This window comes from Phodopus roborovskii, unplaced genomic scaffold, assembly GCF_943737965.1.
Source record: "Phodopus roborovskii unplaced genomic scaffold, PHOROB, whole genome shotgun sequence".
NCBI lineage: Eukaryota > Metazoa > Chordata > Mammalia > Rodentia > Cricetidae > Phodopus > Phodopus roborovskii.
The window spans coordinates 27,870,777-27,890,806 of NW_026126409.1; the positions used below are offsets into that span (position 1 = coordinate 27,870,777).

General features: G+C 42.6%; 2 protein-coding genes across 2 annotated transcripts in view; one reads left to right on the top strand and one right to left on the bottom strand.

Moving 5' to 3' along the window:
• Nucleotides 1–20,030, top strand: part of Saraf (store-operated calcium entry associated regulatory factor) — a 735,200-nt gene that overhangs the window by 244,879 nt on the left and 470,291 nt on the right. The gene's annotated exons all lie outside the window — the stretch shown is intronic.
• On the bottom strand, nt 914–16,019 carry Ubxn8 (UBX domain protein 8). The gene is made up of 8 exons (XM_051182258.1): nt 15,853–16,019; nt 11,710–11,832; nt 9,588–9,658; nt 8,259–8,381; nt 5,784–5,921; nt 5,017–5,058; nt 3,295–3,369; nt 914–1,446 (listed from the first exon to the last, which is right to left on the bottom strand). Exons 1-8 carry the CDS (start codon nt 15,938–15,940, stop codon nt 1,276–1,278), a joined length of 831 nt encoding a protein of 276 aa, XP_051038215.1. The 5' UTR covers nt 15,941–16,019; the 3' UTR covers nt 914–1,275.

The following is a 20,030-nucleotide window of genomic DNA, read 5'->3' on the forward strand; positions in this document are numbered from 1 at the left end:
TACATGGTGAGCCTAGGGGCAGAGATTAACTCTGGTAGGCGCTTGCTCATATCCAATTCCAGGTTATATGCGCATATTGGAGCACACAAACACAAGTAATGTTTGTTTATAGTTTACATTTAGAAGCAGGACAAAGTCAAGTATTTGCTGATAACTTTTACACCATTAAAATCCATTTTCACATTTCTAAACATTTCATTGGGTGGTTTGTATTAATTTATTCTTTTGGGTGGGGCTGGGGAGGGTTGAGACAGTACTTCTCTGTGTAGCCTTGGCTGTCCTGGAACTTGCTCTGTAGATCAAGCTGGGCTCAAACTCCTCCTGCCTTGCTTCCCAAGTGCTGGGATTTAAGGCATACACCACCACTTTCTGGTTTGTTATCTTTCTTAATCTTTAATATTTTGAAGACAAGGTCTCATGTTCACTCTGAAATGTCTTAAGTCCTTATTCCTATTTCTAGGTCAAAAGAGACAACCTATCTTGCCTTTTAAAATTTCTTTTTACATTCATAACATCTATAGTTATTAAAACAGACAATCCAAATTTTGTACTTAAAATTATGAATAAATTGGCCAGGTGGTGGTGACTCCTGACTTTAATCCCAGTACTCGGGAGGCAGAGGCCAGTGGATCTGAGTTCGAAGTCAGCATGATCTACAGAGAGAGTTCCAGGACAGCCAGGACTATACAGAGAAATCCTGCCTCCAAAAACCAAAATAATAATAAGATTAAGAAAGATACCTTAAGACAGACTGTAAGGGTATCAGTGTACAAAAACAATACACTCCAAATGTACCTACCTACCAACAATGACCTTATTTACTGTAGTTTCAATGTGTTCCCCAAAGATCATGTTTCAAAAACTTCGTCCCCAGCTTTGAGTCAAAATTACATAGGATCAGACCACTCTGAAATTTCTTTTAAAGTCTTTAAATTTTTAGAAATACAGTAGAATCAACATTTCTACTTGAAGATTTTGAATTTTGAAATAACTGTGGTAAGGTGGAGTCAAGAAGCAAAAATCACAGATCTTAAATAAATAAGGCAGGACCATGTGTCACCATGCCTGCCTGAGACCAAATATCAGATGTCTGTCTTACTACATCTTTTTTACCTTGTTCTCACTTTGGTACAATGTAAGGTGACAGTCCTCTTCCATTGTATGTAGGTGTGCTCCTATGAACAAGAAGAGTTCAAGGTACAGCACAGCTTTAATGTCAACACTGCCCTGTGAAGTCACATGTACCAACTTGAAGGACAACAGGTAGTTCTGACTTTACTGGCCACTTTGTTCTTTCTCTTCTACATTAAGTACAGTATCCACAGTTATTCCTATGTCCTCCAGTGACAAGCCTCCCTCTGCTTCCAGAGGCCTTCTGGGAAAGGAAGTGGAAAGGCTGTATAGGGATTTGTGGTACCCAATTTTCATCATCCAGTCAAATAAGACCTAGAAGGGAAAAAGCTTTAGTATCAGAGTAAAGGTTCCTCCAGAATCTCTCACTATGACACTGTACAGCTGTCATTCTGAAATTGTGTCCCAAGGAATGAAAAGTAATTTTCTAATTGCTTTCAAAGAAATTTTCTAGACTTTAAGGGAGAGTGGTATGTCATGAATTTGGAGATATGAATAACCTTAAATGCTTTTCCAGAGACAGTATAGGCCTACTAGTATAATAACAAATTCTTATCCATAAATAGGGTATGGAAAATATTCAGTGAAATGTTGAGAACAAAAAATATTTGGAAACAGAAATATGGATCAAAATCTAAGCCAACAGAACATATCAAAATCATGAAGGAGCTTTATCAAAATGGACATATTTGGGCCCCTGAGACAAAGCCCAATTTACTGTGAACCATTCCTATAACTGTGCATAAAGATTACCATACACACACTGGGTCCAGCACCACAAAAAGAAAAAAAAAAAAAAAGATAAAAAATTTCAAATCCATTTGAAAACATATTTGCCTCAAAACCTGAAATATTAAAGCATGTTTTGCTTCAAAAAGAAAAAGTTTGATATATTCTATTACAACTGTAGTCCCAGCTGAGGCTGGAACCAAAAGTTACTGGGTTTGAGACCAGCCCAGGTAGCAGCAAGATTTTGTGTCTCAACAACAAAAAACAAAACAAATGACAAAGATAAAATGTTCAAAGTGCCTTGAATTGCTAGCCACCAGCCAAGAATCTACTACTGATCTATATAAGAAATCTGTATGTCATAATTTTAATTAAGACATTTTTACAAGTGTAAGAATGGAATCCAGGTCTTTTGTACATGCTGAGCACCCACTCTGCCACTAAGTTTATACTTCTAACATTACATCTTTCTATCAGGCATGTGGTGGTGCACGCCTTTAATCTTAGTCCTCGGGAGGCAGAGAGAGGCAGGTAGATGGATCTCTTGAGTTTGAAGCCAGCTTGGTCTACGGACATAGTTCCAGGGCAGCCACAGTTACACAGAAACCCTATGTCAAAAAACAACCTAAGACCTTTCTGTAGATGATTTTGAGTCAGGGTCTCACAAACTGGTTCCAAACTCACAGTGCTACCAGGTGTCATACCCATAACCTCTGAGGTAGAAGGATTACACTCCAGTTACACCTGCAACCCCCAAATAAGACTTTTTAAAATAAGCTGCCAGGTGTGTTAGCTCATGCCTGTGATCTAAGCTCTCGGGAGGCTGACACAGCCTCAACACACCATGTTATCCACCAACTAAAATGTAATTAAACAAGGAAATACAGCCAGTAAGAGAATGTCTGCTTGAAGCCTTAGAGCTATCCTGTTGTGGATTAATCGTTTTGTTCACTGTGAAGATGTATCATTCTGATTAGTTTAGTAAGCTGAACAGCCAATAGCTAGGCAGTATTTTCAGACAAACAGCATGCTGGGAAAAAGCAAGGCAGAGAGGAAGAAGTATGGACAGTACAAAGTAAAGGTAATAAAGCCATGAGACAAAGTAGATTAATAAAAATCAGTTAAGTTGTAAGAGCTAGTTAGTAACAAGCCTAAGCTATCAGCTGAGTTTTTAATAATAAGTCTCTGTGTCATTTATTTGGGAGCTGGCTGGTGGGGCAGAGAAAGACTAGCTACACTAGCCTAACACTAAAAAAGGAGAAATAATGAGAAAAACAACAATGTAAATGTAGGGATCACAATTCAAAGAAATTATCAACCCTTATGCAAAGCAGAATATCCATATTGTCTATGTGGTAACAGATCCCACTGCCTCTGAACACACTATTAGCAAATCTGGTAAGTCAGTATTTCCGAAAACACTGATTTCCTCACCTGTGAATTCCAAGACTTGAAAAATCTTCTCCTCAAAACACACCCACTTGGGCATCGAAGGGCAACTGTAACCACCTGGGGAACAAAACAGTCAAATAAGCCACAGTGGTCACCCAGATCTGCAAACCACACAGGAGGCTGAGGCAAAGAGACTACACACGTGAGGTCAGCCTGAGCTATAAATATAAAGCAAGACCTTATCTCAAGAACAGAAGTCCAGATAGGGACTCCAGTCCGACCTAGGGATGTGGCTCAGCTGGTAGAGACTTTGCCTAGCATGTACAAAGCCCTGGGTTCAATAATCATCCCCACAAACACCAGCAAGGTGATACAAGCCAGTTCCCTAAACTGTAAAGGCAGAGACAGAATCGGAAACTCAAGATAGTAAGTTTGAGACCATCCTAGACTAACTACATGAAAACGACCTCAAAAAAGGTTAAGTAGGCTGAAGAGATAGATGCTTGAGTGGCTAAGAGCACTGGCTCTTTTAGAGACACAAGTTCAGTTCGCAGCACTATAGCCACTGACAACACCAGTTCCTGGCGATATGAAGCCCTCTTCTGATTTCCATGTGGTACACAGACATACATTCAGATAACACACTGCACATAGCAAATCTAAAAGAAAATTATTTTTAGCTGGGCGGTAGGGCACATCTTTAATCCCAGTACTCAAGAGGTAGAGGCAGAAGGATCTCTGTAAATCCAGGCCAGCCTAGTCTATAGACCAAGTTCCTTAATCCCGGTACTCAAGAGGTAGAGGCAGGAGGATCTCTGTAAGTCCAGGCCAGCCTGGTCTATAGAGCGAGTTCCAGGACAGCCCCCAAAGCTACAGAGACACCTTGTCTAGGAAAACAAAATATTGTTAAAAGAGCGTGTACTGCTCTTGCAGAGAACCTGGCTTCAGTTCCCCAACACTCATGCACATTAGGGACTCCCAACATCCCAAAACTCCATTCTACAGGATCCAATGACTGTCTCTGGCCTCAAAGGCATCTGCATGCATATGGGACACATAAACTCAGGCACACACACGGTAAGTGTTTTCCTCCCAGAATCTCTCTTAAAATGGCTACTTCAAAGACTGTATTGGTGGCACAGGCCTTTTAAATCTCTGAGAGTTTGAGGCCAGCCTAGTCTACAAAAGCTAGTTCTAGGACAATTTCCAAAGCCACAGAGAAACCCTGTCTCAGAAAAATCAAAAGAAAAAAAAAAAAAAAAAGGCTGCTTAAAAAACTGTTCTCTGAGGAGTCTAATGGATGCTGAACTTCACAAAATGGGACAATGTCAGCTCTCTTATTTCATGGTCCTAAATATACGTGGTCTCCCTGCATCAGACAATCACCTATGACCAATAGCAGAAACCAAGACAGGCTCCCTCCATGACCAGGCAGGTGGGGTATCTGTCCGCCCAGCAACAGTGAGCCACTCCTTCAATGGTCAAACAGCTGAAGTTTCGTCTGAGTGGAGACCAGTGTGACACCATCTGCCTATCTCAAAGCTGCTATTCCGTAGTAAGCAGCTCACTTACTGATCGGTGCCCTCTCTGCCTGGGTGTGCTGTACGTGGCAGCTCAGCAGACTGCCTCCCAGGGCAGCACTCAGCTGAGCCTCTGATGCCACCCTCACAAGAGACATGACCCCAGGGCAGCCACAGGAACCTGTTCTTCTCTCTAAACCCTACCTGATGACATCCAAGGAAATGGAGAATACGAGAAACATACCTCTTCAGCTGTTTCTGGTGGTTCTTCGGGTAAATCAGGGACCTAAAGAAATCTGAGTATTAGTGACAGGAAAGTAAAAAATATTCCCAAGAAGTGAGAAGTCTAAAGAAGATCCCCATTCAGTAGGTTAAGGTTACATGCATCTAGGTTTTAAAAAGGTTTCTTAATATATACATCTACCAAGCATTTATAGTGAGGCCCAGTCTGGTGGCACCATTTAAAGAAACAGGAAAAGCCTTGGGTTGTAGTACAGGCTGTCGTCATAGCACCTGGGAGGTAGAAGCATAATGCCTTGCTGTCATGCACAAAATTACTTAGGGCCACTGATTAAAACTTCTTGAGTTTATGTGAATAAGGCATACAGAAATGAATGTGTTTATACCTGAGCTTATCCCAGTATCTCATTATATAAACATGAAAATATCCTACAATCTGAAATATTTCTGATCCAGGCACTTAAAATGAGGGTTTTCAGCCTGTAAAAGGCACTGGCCAATCACAAGACACACCAGGATTATCCTAAGACATACAGAGGGCATGCTTCCCTTCGTGAACACTGGCCTTTTCTTCTCCACACAACCAAATTGTGTTCGTAATGCAGTAGCATTATCTTCTAGCTTTCCTTTTAATTTAGTTCAGATTTTTGTGATTAAGTAGGACCTAGCATCTATATAGCTGTTCCTCTGCAAGGTGGCGAGAAGACACCATCTGTTAGAAGCCATCCTCCTCTTTCCATGGTAGCCACACAGTGAGTGGTGTGGACGAACCTCCTTCTTGGCAGGCTGTGGAGCAGGTGGTGTGATTTCCGTTAAAAGCTTGGGCAAGTTCCGTCTCCTTGCTGCTTCTCTGTTTGTTGTTTCAAACAACACCTGACTCGAATTGTCAAGCACCAAATCTTCATCCCCCTGGTCAAAAAAGAAAAAAGAAAAAAAAAAAAAAGGAACAATTCTAAAAAGGCATGTTCTGTCAACTAGATTCTGTTCACAATGGTTACTTTAACTAAAGCATAATAATCTCCTTGGACAAGAAAACGGGCCTTCAGAATTGACCTTTATCCAGTCCTCACAAAAGGCTGGGCACAGAAGGACATTCCTGTAACTCCAGCAGGGAGTTACAGGGCAGAACCAGGAAATCACCAGCCAGCTAACCTAGTTAAAACAGTGAGTTTCAGGTTCAGTAAGAGGCAGTGTCTCAAAAGTAAGGTCAAGGACTGCAGAAGTGGGTCAACCGTTAAGAGCACTGGCTGCTCTTCCAGAGACCCGGCTTTGATTCTCAACACCCACCCAGTGGCTCACAACCATCTTCAAAACTCCAGTTCCAGGCGAGCCAAGGCCCTCTTCTGGCCTCTGTGGGCACAGGCTAGGCATGTAGTATACAGAATACAGACAAGTAAAACACCCATAATAAATAAATAAATAAAATAATAAAATGGAAAAAAAAAAGCTAGGTGTAAAGTGACAGAAAGGTCATTTGATGTTCTCTGGCCTCATCATGGGTACACAAGCCATACATGCCCACACACACAGGAAGTCACCACACACAGCAGTGGTACTGTATATTGGCCAGCTTTGGCATCTGTTATGTTTTACCTGCTCTTGACTGTCTAGGGCACACTGGCCATTGTGAAACAAGAATGGGCCCTGCTGATAAGCATCTGGTCATCTTTACTGCATCCTTTCCTTTGCAAGATAATGGAAGATGCAGCATAAGCAGCAAACACAAAACACACAAAAATGTGGCCTTAATCTAAAAATCAGTCACCAGTACTCCTTCCCATAAGCCCTTTCTCCGTATAAATACTTAACTGTAAACCCCATGACCAAATGAAAAACAGGTATCAACAACAATGACTTTAAAAACAGAACCAAGCTTGATGGACACAATGTGAGTCTGGGGCTGGAGAGATGACACGGCACAAGAGAACATTTGCTGCTGTGATAGGTGACATAGGCTTGGCTACCAGCACACACATGAAGGCTAACAACCATGTGACTTGCTCTTCTGAGTACACATGCATATATGCAAGCAAAATACTCATGTGATGGGAGATGCCATTATGTTTCTCATACTGGTTAATGAATAAAGCACTGTTGGCCAATAGGAAATGAAGATAGGAGGGACTAGAAGACAAGGAGGAAAGAGGAAGTAGTAAGGAGGAGTCAAGATGGAGAGTCTGGAGAAGGCAGAACCACCAGCCGCCTCTCCCTGGTAAGACCACGTGGAAATACATAGAAATGGGTTAATAATTAAGACAGAGCTAGCCGATAAGAAACTAGTACCTGGCCAACAGAATTATATCTAATACAGAGTCTCTGTGTATTAATTGGGGCTGGTGCGGCGGCGGGTAGAGAAAACCTTACCCATTACACTCATGCACATAAAGTAAATCTATTTCTTAATGTGAGTTTAATACTCTGGATATCTGGATATTTTACTTACGCAAAGATCAGAATTTCCTCAGAACAGTGTTATTCAATGGTTTTCTCAGAGACTACATTATCACAGGTACAATACAAAAACAAAAACAAAAAACCACTTAACCACTTCACACACAAATGCACAAATGCACTAAATAAAAACTGATGGGGAGTCAAACATTGTGGTGCATGCAAGGAATCCCAGCATTTAAGCACCAGAAGCAGGAGAAGTACTCCAAGACTGAGATCAGCAAAGGCTACACAATGAGTTCAAGGCTGCCCTGGGCTCCACAGTGAGATCCTGACTCAAAACCCTACCAAACACAAAAAAATCTATACATAAAAGGAAACATGAGCACAAATATGGTGTTTGAATATATATGTATACATACATACATACATACATACATACATACATACATACATATATATGCATGCATGCATGCCTGCCTGTCTGCCTGCCTGCCTAGGAGCTGGGGAGATGTCTCAGTGAGAAAACACTTGCTGCCCTGAGGAATCAAATTTAGGTCCTAGCACCCATGTACAAAAAAGGTATGGTGGTGGTACACTATAACCCAGGGCTGGAGGTGAATCAGGGACCCCACCTGTCCAGCCACACAGCTGAAACTATGGGCTCAGGTGCAGTGAGAGACTATCTCCAAAACAAGGGGGAGGGGAAAGAGGGGGAGAGAGACATCTGGCATGGAACTCTAGCATGTGCCTACATGGGCAAGTGTATACATACACACACACACACACACACACCAACAACAACAACAGGGAACAATAATAGGATTCAAAATATAAAATAAGCATTTTTCTAACCTCAAGTTTGTGGCCAGTAGTTAATTTCCAGGTTTCACCTGTCATTTGATAAAAGCGTTCTTCTAGTTTTTTCAATTTCATTTCTTGCTGAGGTTTTAAAACATTCTGTATATATCTGCTGGCCTATTCAAGGAAAAAGGTGTTATTACTTTACATTAGTATTTCTAGACATTCCCATTGTCCATAAAACCTGTGGTGGTTTGAATAGGAATGGCCCCATAGGCTCATGCGAGTGGCACTATCAGAAAGAAGTGTCACTGGGGGTGGCTGTGAAAATTCACCAGCTCAAGCCAGGCCCATTCCCTTCTGATCAGGACGGAGAACTCTCCAGCAACCACATTGGCCTGCATGCCTCCATGCTTTCCCTCCATGATGACAATGGACTAAACCTCTGAACTGTAAGCCAGCCCCAGTTAAATGTTTTCCTTATAAGAGGTGTCATGGCCACAGTGTTACAACAACAGTAACCCTAAGACAGAATCATACATTTGAATATTTAGTCACCCTAGGAGGTGTGGCCTCCACACCCTGTGGAGGTGGTGTGTTACTGAGGGTAAGCTTTGTGGTTTCAAAAGCCCATGACAGGCCCAGCATCACTCGGCCTGCTACCTGTGGATCAAGATATAAAACTTTTGCCTGACCTCATGCTCCCTGACATGATGATCATGGACTAGGCCTATGAAACTATAAGCCAGCCTTGATCATGGTCTCTTCATAGCAACAGAACAGTGACCAAGACTCAGAGATAACAAAAAAAAAAAAAAAATACTACACATGCAAAACAAGGATATTCTGGGCATAGTATCACACACCTTTGAGCTCAGCACTCAGGCTGCTGAACTGAGGCAGGAAGATTCTGAAACTGGGGCCAACATTGGCTACAACAGTAGTCAGGTAGGTGAAGGCACCTGCCACCCTGCCTGACTCCCCCATCTGAGTTCAAACCATGGGACCCACACAGTGCAAGGAGAGAACCAACTCCATCCACACACATCACACAGACAGACACATGAATGAAGACTTTTATTCTAATTTTAAAGGGTCAACATTGAGTTTGATAATCGAAGCACTTAGGGAGGAGAACAGCCTAAATTCAAGGTCAGCCTGCAATACAAGGAACCTAGTCTCCAAAATAGAGGGAGGGCAAGACCGTATACCGTGTGAATTAGACACTGGTAACTGCACATGCAGACCTCAGCACACGCAGACCTCAGCACACGCACACGCACAGTGAGACACCGGGAACTGCACACGCAGACCTCAGCACACACAGACCTCAGCACACGCACAGTGAGACAGCCTACAGACGTCCTGAGGACCCAGCCTTACCTGCTCACCCTGGGCCTCCTGCTGCTTTTTCCTCACGAGCCTTTGTCTTTTCTCATTCTCTTCTTCTCCTTCTGACCCCAAAACATCAAAGTACTTTTTCATTCTCAAGTATCAAAGGATAAAATACATTTTTCTCTAAAAAATATCCTATAGAATTCAATGTTTTAAAAGACATTAGCACTATGTTTTTTTGAGATAATGAAAATGGGGTACATTCAACCAGTAAAAATGAAGTCATCTGCATATGAACTTGTAATAAAAGCTGTGCTCTGAAACATTTCACTAACATTTATTATTATATATAACAAATTTCTTGTTTTGGAGGCAGGGCCTTTCTACATAGCCCTGGCTGGCCTGGAACTAGGTATCCTCCTGCCTCAGCTTCCCAAATGCTATGATTACAACAGCATGGGCCACCACACACATCCTAAAGTTTTAATATTATATATTATGTAGCATTAGCCTTCAGTGAAGATTAAGCCAATAACCTGTCAACCCCTAAGTAAGACATGTGACTCACACTCAAATGATGCAAATGAACCATTTACATGGGCAGGAGCCACCAAGGGCACATTTCCACATTTATTAACAGCAGACCTCAAGAGCTTGAGGAGCAATGTGAGCAAGCGAGGTCTTCCTGACAGCAACACATTTTCACTTTATTAGATTTTTTTTTAGAGGATAAGGACTGAACCTTGGGCACACATGCTATTCATGTTTCTACAACTAAGGTTCACACAAGCCCTAAAAATGCAACTCACATAAAGTTCCTAATGGAAATTACAATGCTCTTGTTTAATTTCCAAATTAGGTCACCTGAAGAATCAGAGATCAAAGCAGAGAAAAGACAAAATCTATGATTGGGAAACCCCAAAGCATATACATTGTCATCTACTTATTGGGTTGAATAATCCTTTGCAGTTTTGTTTTGTTTTGTTTTTTGCCTGGTTAATGTGAAGAGGCTATACATGTATACCATTCGCTGTATTTTTATATTGTAAAATCAGGAACAGAGGCTGAGGTGTAGCCTGGTTAATAGAATGCTTGCCTGGCACACACAAAGTTCTGGAATGAATGTGTAGCACCACAAACTTCCATGCTTATTGGTGGATGCTTGTGGGCTCAGCACTCAGGAGAGGGAGACAGGAGGATCAGGAATTCAAAGTTGCCCTCAGCTGTATAGTAAGTACCAAGGCAGCTTGGCTTATAGAACTCACTGTCTCTCTTTTTGTTTGTTTTTTGAGGTTCTCTGTGTAACAGCTCTGGATGTCCTGGAGCTTTGTAGTCCAGGCTGGCCTTGAACTCACAGAGACCCACCTGCCTCCTGAGTGCTGGGATTAAAGGCATGCAGCACTATCACCTGGCCTTGTTTCTGTTTTTTAAGATAGTGTGTTCTGGCTGGGCTGTGGTGGTGGTGGTGGTGTCGATGTGTGCCTTTAGCACTCAGAAGGTCGAGGGAGGTGGATCTCAGTGAGTTCAAGGCCAGTCTGATCTACAGTTCCAGGACAGCCAAGACTGCTACACAGAGAAACCCTGTCTCGAAAAACAACAAAAAAGCCAAATTCTTTACTGGGACACTTTTGTTAATACATTTAAGAACAGCTGTTAGTTTTAAAAGTAATCTGTTATAAAGCCAAGTGCAATACTGGCTTTTGTTTTGCTTTGCTTTGTTTTCAATTTTATGTATACAAGTGTTCTGTCTACATATATATCTGTGTACCACATATATGCAGGGCCCATGGAGGCTAGAAGACGGTGTCAGGTCCCCAGGAACCAGAGTTACAGACAGTTGTAAGACACCATGTGGGTGATGGGAATAGAACTCAGGTCCTCTGGAAGAGCAGCCAGTGCTCTTAACCACTACCACCTCTCTGTCCCGTGGTGTTTGCAGTGTCTTGGGCTGGTGAAATAGCTCAGGGGGTAAACACTCACTGCCAAACTTTATGCCCTTAGTTCCGCCCGTGGGACCCACGACTCCCACTTGAAACTACACATCACAAATTAATGGTCAAACAGTTCTTACTGTGGAATAAACAAAAGAAAGAAATTTGGATAGAAAAGGTTACTTTTTTATTTTTTAAAGTTTAAAAATATGCAAAGATAACACAAGTAGTAAGCATACCTTTCAGGTGAGCCTGGGAAGATTTAAATGAGTTAAACCAGGAGGTGGCCACGGAGATGACTAATGTCAGCAGGGCAAGCAGCAGGAATATCCGGCCACTCAGCAAAATGAGATCTTTAATTCCTTAGAAAGAAAAATTGAAATGAAACATTTTTCTTTAAAAGAAAAATCCTCACTCTCCCTGCTACTAATAACAAATGAGAGGTTGTCTATACTACAAAGCACAGTAAATGCTAAATGATGCAAACATCCTTGATGATTTTCCTGAGACCCCTGGGGCACTGTCACTACCACAAGGAACTGAGAAAATACTTCTAGAAGAAACATCCTGTTTTAGGAAGACACGGTGTTCAGCTGCATTATAAATATTATGAGTATTACCAATGCTCAAGATTTGGTTTCCTTATAAGATTGAGGGTAGTATCTTGTCAAATTCGAGTTCTATAGTCATTCCCAAAAAATGACATTAAATTTTTCTTCAAGAATTTGTTACTTGGGGCACTGGGGGGTGGGGGCAGAGCGCACCCCCCCCCCATGCACATGAGGTCAGGGGATAACTTGCAAGAGTCAGTTCTCTCTCTCAACTCCACATGGGTTCCAGGAATTGAGTGTGGTCACCAAGCTTGGCAGTAAGTACCATTTCCAGTGGAGCCATCCTGCTGGCCAAAATGTTTATTTGCTCATTTACTTCTTTAGTACAGGGCCTTAGCCTCCAGCTGTCTACGCATACTTTTATCTGCTGTGGTATGCACACCTGTCTAGTCCATGAAACGCCAAATTCTTTCTCAGGACTGCACTGCACCCTTGTGTTTCTCTAGTTCCCAGCACTTACTGGTTTGCACATAACATTTCTACTCATATGTTTATCTGGGGGAAAGATAACAATTCAAAACTTCTCACACTGTTTTTGAGAGCCTAGGCAAAGATTCAATTTTCAAAAGCTTAGTATCACCAGGCTGTGGTGGCACACACCTTTAGTCCCAGCACTAGGGAGGCAGAGGCAAGTTGATCTCTGTGAGTTCAAGGCCAGCCTGGTCTACAGAGTGAGTTCCAGGACAGCAGGGACTACACAGAGAAAAATCCTGTCTCTAAAAAAAAAAAAATTTAAAAGAATGTCAGTCTTGTTTAATGCAATTTGTTAAATACTGAGGGAAGAGATGTAATCGGATCAAAATTTATCCTGTTTTTAGACTGTTCCTTTGTTTTGTTTTGTTTGGCCCTGAAACCTGATTCCAGAATGCTTTTATTTTTTACTTTTAAAACTTGGCAGACACAGATGAACCAACTAATCCATGTGGTAAGGTCTGGGTCAGAGTGGTCCTTTAACTGATGATTTAAAAAAGGAATTACAAAAACATCACTCACCAGTAAGTGTGCTCCACTGGTAACCTGATTAGCATAGCAGCTATTTCCCTGGAAGGTGTAATTTCTAAAACAGACTTAAATACTGTTACCATACTATCAAGAAACCAAGCAGGGCCAGGCGTTGGTGGTGCACGCCTTTAAACCCAGCACTGGGAAGGCAGAGACAGGTGGATCTCTTTCAAGACCAGCCTGGCCTACTGAGCAAGTTCTGGGATGGAAAAGTAAACCACTGCCATTCATGTATTTCACACAGCAAAGGATTCTAGATTTCAGTGAAATTTCCCAAAGCAGGAATACTGCCAGAAAGCCAGTTGCATTTTCTCCAACTTTTGGCTGAGTTTTTTTTTAAACACTGTGATAAGGTCTAGGAACATACACACAAATCTGAAATCTCAAGTTCCCTGGAGGTCAGTGCTGAAGAGAAGCATTCTCCCCCATCCTAAATGATGTCCTTCTCGCTGACTAGTGGAAGATTCTGCATCAGCAGAGTAAACACAAAAGCAGGTAAACTTCGCAGTGATGAATGTGAGCTCCCGCTGTTGCTGTTGAAATAAAAGTCATGTTGGGCCACAAGAGGACTAGGAACAAAAGTGCTTGGTTCCCCAGCCTGACAATCTTTAGAATTAGTTTGATTCCTCAGAACCCACATAAAGGTTGAAGGAGAAACCCTACTTCCAAAAGTCACCCTCCGGGACTGGAGAGATGGCTCCATGGTTAAAAGCACGATACTCTCTTAGAGAAACTGGTTCAAGTCCCAGCACCCTCATAACAGCTCACAACTGTCTGTAACTCTGTTCCAGGGGATCTGAAACCCTCACACTGACATACATGCACACAAAACACCAATGCACATAAAATAAATCTTTTATTTAAAAAAGCTATCCTATGACCTCCACAAACCCATGCACCCATACTGACACCCATATCAACATATACAAAGTATAAAAAAAAAAGCTTGAAAAGTCTTGTTGTACTCCATTTTTTTTTTTTTTTTTTTCAAGACAGGATTTCTTTAACAGTCCTGACTGTCCTGGAACTTGGACAGTAGACCAGACTGGCCTTCAACTCACACAGATCTGCCTGCCTCTGCCTCCTGGCTCTAATATAACCGTTTAAAGAACATTTCATTTTCACTTCTTGTCCTTGCTGATGAGAGAGGCTGAAGGAAAGAGAATTTATCTTGGACATCATTAACTTTACAAGTGTGTTTGCCTGGCATGGTGGAGCACACCTTTGATACCAACACTCAGGAGGCAGAAGCAGGTGGATTTCTCTGAGTCTGAAGCCAGTCTGATCTACAAAGTGGGTTCCAGAACAGTTAGAGCTATTACTCTGGTCCGGGACATAATTAAGGAGAAAGACATGGAAATGACCCATCCACGGGGTTTACTGTTTCTACTTCACCTGTATCCCAACTCTGTCTATAGTTCACACTCGTTCTCTGTTATCCCAGTTCAAGTCATTGTTATAACTACTTATCTACAGGAAACCCTAACTTGCCTCAGTAGTTTCCACTATAGCTTCCTTCCAAAACATCCTCCACACAGAATCCAGAATGACCCTTTTAAAAGCTCTGGGTACGGGTAAGTCAGGAGTGGTGGCTGACACCTGTCATCTCAGCACCCAGGGGCCTGAGGCGGAGGCTTGCTTCAAGTTGCAGGCCAACCTAAGCTAGTTTAAGACTCTGTCACACACACAAATAAAAATAAAACCATCTCCAAGAAGCCACTTATCCTCCTCAGCACAACACTCTCAAGGGTAAAGTCTTGAGCAGTTCTGTGAACTCAAGTTCCCCCAAAGAAGCTCCCCATACATTGCACGTTCTACAAAAAGATGATGATTAACTGTTTTACGACTGGAGTGGTTGGAATGTTACAGGTCCAGAGCCTGCACAAATTGTCTTGGGCTATCTTTAGCCCCCTTAATAGCCACTCACTGCCCACCACTATGCCCGACCAAACGTCCTGTGACTATCACAGGGAATCTACGGAACGTATTAACTTAGCCCACTAGCTTTCAATGTCAGCACCCGAGGCCTCTGGGAAAGGTTTCCCTGCACGATACAATAACCCATTTCCCTGCTGTACCAATATATACTTGAGGTGTTTTATGACGTTATTTTCTGTTACTACAAAAACTTCATGGAACTGTGGAACGTATAATTTGACGTACCCCAAATCTGTGTTTAGAGACCACCAACATTCCTATCTGACGCCAAAATAAACTCTTGCCACCTCTGAGGTGAGAACTGTTTGTTTATGCTAACAGTACCTACAAGCCCTTCCATCAGTCATGGAGATGGAGATTGTAAACAGTTTCTGACTTATAAATAAGGATTCAAAAAATGTTATCTGGAGACCCCCTTTCTTCCATTCCTTGATCCTGCCACAAATGCCTTCGCCTGGAACATTCCCTTCTGCTCCACCCTCCTTTCCAGGCGATGGCTCCCGACTTCAAAGATCAGTCTCGGTGCTCAGAAGGCCCCCATGCCACCAACTTATTTATTTCCGGCTCTCATCATACTCTGAAGTGCAACCGTTTGTATGTGTCCCCGCGCTTCTCACTCGTGACCCTTTCCAAGCACACCCTGGCCAGAGCCCAAGGGACCTTTCCCCCGAGAAATGGAGGTGACTCCGGAAGAGGGGCGGGCGCGATGCACTCTGGGAATTGTAGTCAAAACCGCGCGGAGGCGCCATGGCCAGAAAAGACGTGTACGGACCAGGCAGGTGAAAAGACCCCAGATGTGAACACGGAGGGGAAGGAGGGGACAACGCTTACCGAGACTCGGGATTCCGCGCCGGAGCTCCAGACACAAGAGAGGGAGAGCGGAGAGCAAGAAGATGCCAACGACGCCACGAGAAGCCATGGCGTGAAGGTCCCGCCGGGCGCAGTGCCCGCCCCTTCCGGCCGTGCCTTCCGGCGAGGCTGGAGCGATGACCTCGCGCCCTGGGTAATGCGGGCAAGATATTGTTAGGCCCTAAGGCTGCGTGCGGCGAGGGCCAGATGGGATGAGCCCCTCTGATATCAAGCCCATAGTGCTTGCCTCAGAAGGTGCGGGCCATCTCCAGGAGGTCCAGGGAGGTGCCCGTCCTGCGGTGATGGTCCGGATGGCTGTGGATTGACCGATTGTGAGGGTCTATAAGATGGCGCTAGGCCTTGTGACACTTGGGGGTTACTGGACCTGTGGTTCCTAGCTTATTAGTTACCAAGCATTTTCTCACCCTTACAGGTCCCGCTACCGAGTGCCTGCTCCCGCCCCACACCCGCCCAAAGATACCCTAGACCTGCTCCCCCTTATTGCTATTCCTGTCAGTTTGCCTAGGGGCGTTACTGTTATGACTTAACCTTGGCCTCACGGTTCTGTGACTTCACTGTCACTCCATGACTCACCTCTGGCAACCTGGCAGCTCAGGTACTGAGGGACTCCCCACTGATAGGATGTCCAACTTTGCAAATCCTTTGAAAACCTTGAAACTTGCAGTCACTCTTCAATTTAGCTCAAGTAACATTTATTATGTCCCACAGTTTGCCTGGTTCTCTAGTGCTCAGATATTCAAGTATGTGTAAATTACTGCATTTGTTCTGGACATGCCAGTTCTGGGACAGATGCCCTGTATAGAGATTGTATGATGTCCCGTACCATGACAGGAAACGTGTATATACACAGTTGCATTCTGCAGGGTGAAGTGTTTCCTGAGAAAATAATGCCTAGCTTGTGATGATTAGGAATCTGGGCTGGGTATGCCTATAATCCCAGCACTAGGGAGGCAATGGCAAGTAGATCTCTGTGAGTTTGAGACCAATTTGGTCTACATTGTCCTAAGCCAAATGGCAGTGTTGGGACATTATCCAAAAAAGAATGGAATAAATACATTTGGGAGACAGGATTTAAAAGGAAAACAGGAGATTTCAAGTTTAGGAAATAATGCAGAGGTGCTCTGGTGGCTAAAACGTTGCTGAGGTTTAATGTTTGTGTGTATACAGAGGAAGCTGGGCATGGTAGCACACCCAGCACTCTGGAGGCAGAGGCAGGTGGATCTCTGAGTTGGAGGCCAGCCTGGTCTGCTGAACAAATTACAGGACAGCCAGGGATTCACAGAGACACCCTGCCTCAAAATATTGGAAGGAAGGAGGGAGAAGGGAAGGAAGGAAGAAGAAAGGAAGTGTACAAACGAGAGTGAGCCCTAAATGGTATGTGTCCATCAAATCCCTCCCCTCAGGGATCAGGGAGCCCAAAGGAAAGGAGGCAGAAACTGTGAGAGCCAGAAGGTATGGAGAGCACCAAGAAAACAAGAGCTAAATAAAAAGATGAGTGCACATATGAATTCAGAGACCAAGGCGGCATTGGCATGCACAGGACTGCACCAGATGGGAGTCCTTTGAGTAACGTTTTCAAGATGGAGCTCTGGTTGTTAACATAGTTCATGGTATAATAGTTTTTGAGCAATAAGGTAAAGAAATGGAAATCAGATTCTCCACTCCCTTTTGGGTTGTTGGGGATTGAACCCAGACTTGTGCATCCCAACTCTGTTCCGTTGTAATGTGAATGGGGATTTGGCCAATTGAGTTCAGTCTCTCACTGTTGAAGAAGGAACCTGTTTTGTGAGCAACTGACCCTTCAGATAAATGAATTTTCAGGAAGTTCCCAAGTTCACCATGAAAATCTGTACTGATTTATAGTCTCTGGTTGGTAAAGATATTCTGGAACAAACACTAAAGCTAGAGTGATTGATGTAGAGATCTTTAATCTTAGCAGTGATGAGTAAGTTATAAACTACAGATATAATAAAATCTTATGTAACACTTCAATTTTAGTATATATGGAGAGGCTCTTTTTTTTTTTTTTTTTTTTTTTTTTTTTTTTAGTTAGTGCTAAGAAATAAACCTAGGACCTTATTCGTCTTCTTCAGGTATTTCAATTGGTATGTTGTATTAAAGGCATGTGCCACCATCATACCTGGCCAGTCAACACATTAAAGTTCACATAATTTATATACTAAACCAGGTCTGGGTGTTCAGACATACAATTCCAGCTACTCTGGAGGTTGAGGTAGGAGTATTGAAAGTTTGGCTACAGACACAATTCAAAACCAGACCCTGTCTCAAAAGAATTTAATCTGTAGTCACAGCACTTGGTGGGTGGAAGGAGGATCAGGAGCTCAGCGTCATCCTCATGCAAGCCTGCTACATGACTCTTGTTTGAAATGCTTCTATTTTTAAATAATATATCACTGTGTGTGTGTGTGTGTGCGCGCGCGCGCGCGCGCACGCGTGCCGTGCATGTGCACAATTGTAGGTATTCATTTTCTTTTTCTACCATGTGGGTACCAGGAACTCAGGTTGTCAAGAGTTGATAACAGTCCCCTCTATCCACTAAGCCATCTCACCAGTCCAGCTTTTACATTTTTTAATAATGGAGGATGCAATTCAGTGGCCAAGTACATGTTCAACATGTACAAGGCCCTAGGTTCAATCCCTCATACTACAAAAAGAAAAAAAAAATTAAGTAGTTGAACATAGTGACACGTGGTATAATCCCAGCTCTTAAAAGACTAAAACAGATTGCCATAAATTCAAACCCACCTGAGATACACAGGCCAGCCTGTGTAAATCTCTATATCAAAATACATACATACTCCAGACACAGTGGTGCACGCCTTTAATCCCAGCACTCAGAAGGCAGAAAGACAGATCTCTGTTAATTCAAGGCAGCCTGGTCTAAAGAGTGAGCTCCAGGACAGCCAGACTACATAGTGAGACCCTGTCTTCAAAAAAACAAAAAACACATATGCTGTCTTCGGGTTTCTGTTGCCATGAAGAGGCACCATGACCACAGCAATTCCAATTGGGATAGCATACAGTTTCAGAAATTTAGTCCTTTATCACGGCATGGTGCTGGAGAAGGAGCTGAGAGTCTATATCTGTTTTGTTTTTTGTTTTGTTTTGTTTTTCAAGATAGGGTTACCCTGTGGCTTTGGAGCCTATCCTGGAACTTGCTCTCAGAGTCCTACAGCTTGATCCACAGGTAGCAGAAGGAGTCTGTCCACACTGGGCACCCCTACAATGATATACCTCCAAGGGCACACCTCTTAGTAGTACCACTTCCCATAGGATCAATTTCTTTCAAACCACCAAACATGGAAAATATTTATGCGCTGAGAAAGAAGCTAAAATTGATAGTATGCTCAATGCCCAACACAGCATAAACTAGGTACAGTGGCACATCTGTAATTCTAGAAATTGGGAGTTCAAAGTCATCCTACATAGCAATTTTTTTCCAGACAATATATTTTTTGCTTGTTTCAAGTTTTATTCTTTAATATTTTTTTTGTTTTGTTTTGTTTTTGTTTTTTGAGACAGGGTTTCTCTGTGGCTTTGGAGGCTGTCCTGGAACTAGCTCTTGTAGAGCAGGCTGGTCTTGAACTCAGAGATCCACCTGCCTCTGCCTCCCAAGTGCTGGAACTAAAGGTATGTGCCACCACTACCCAGCCTTTCGTTAATTTTAAAATTATAATATTTTTCCTTACATCTGTTCAAACCTTTCCATATAATCTTTCTTGCTCTCTTTCGAAACCAAGGCCTCTTTTATCATTAATTGTTGTTATAGGCATATATATATATATATATACATATATGTATATACATATATGTATATATATATATATATATATTGCATTTAGGGGTGTGTGTGTGTGTGTGTTCCTAAATACATAAGTAAAATCTGCTTAGTCTGTATAATATAAGATATATGTGTGTGTGTGTGTGTGTGTGTTTTTTTAGAGCTAGCTGACCGTTTTGGAGAATCAATTGCTGTGCTCTTCCGTGAGAAAGACTATGTCTCCCACTCTCAGCATCCCTTAGTTGCCTATAGTTTTTTTGTGTGTGTAGGGTTGAAGTCTCATGCATGAGTTTTGTTTTAAAATGGCCTGGGTCATATGTATTAAGTACTTCTAAAT

Excerpts from the sequence above, each read along its gene's own strand:
- Ubxn8 (XM_051182258.1), bottom strand. The coding sequence starts at position 15,940 with ATGGCTTCTCGTGGCGTCGTTGGCATCTTCTTGCTCTCCGCTCTCCCT. Across the intron at positions 8,382-9,587 it reads AGGAGGCCCAGGGTGAGCAG|GCCAGCAGATATATACAGAA; the intron begins GTAAGGCTGGGT and ends TTCCTTGAATAG. Across the intron at positions 1,447-3,294 it reads TCAAGTCTTGGAATTCACAG|GTCTTATTTGACTGGATGAT; the intron begins GTGAGGAAATCA and ends TTTCCCTTCTAG.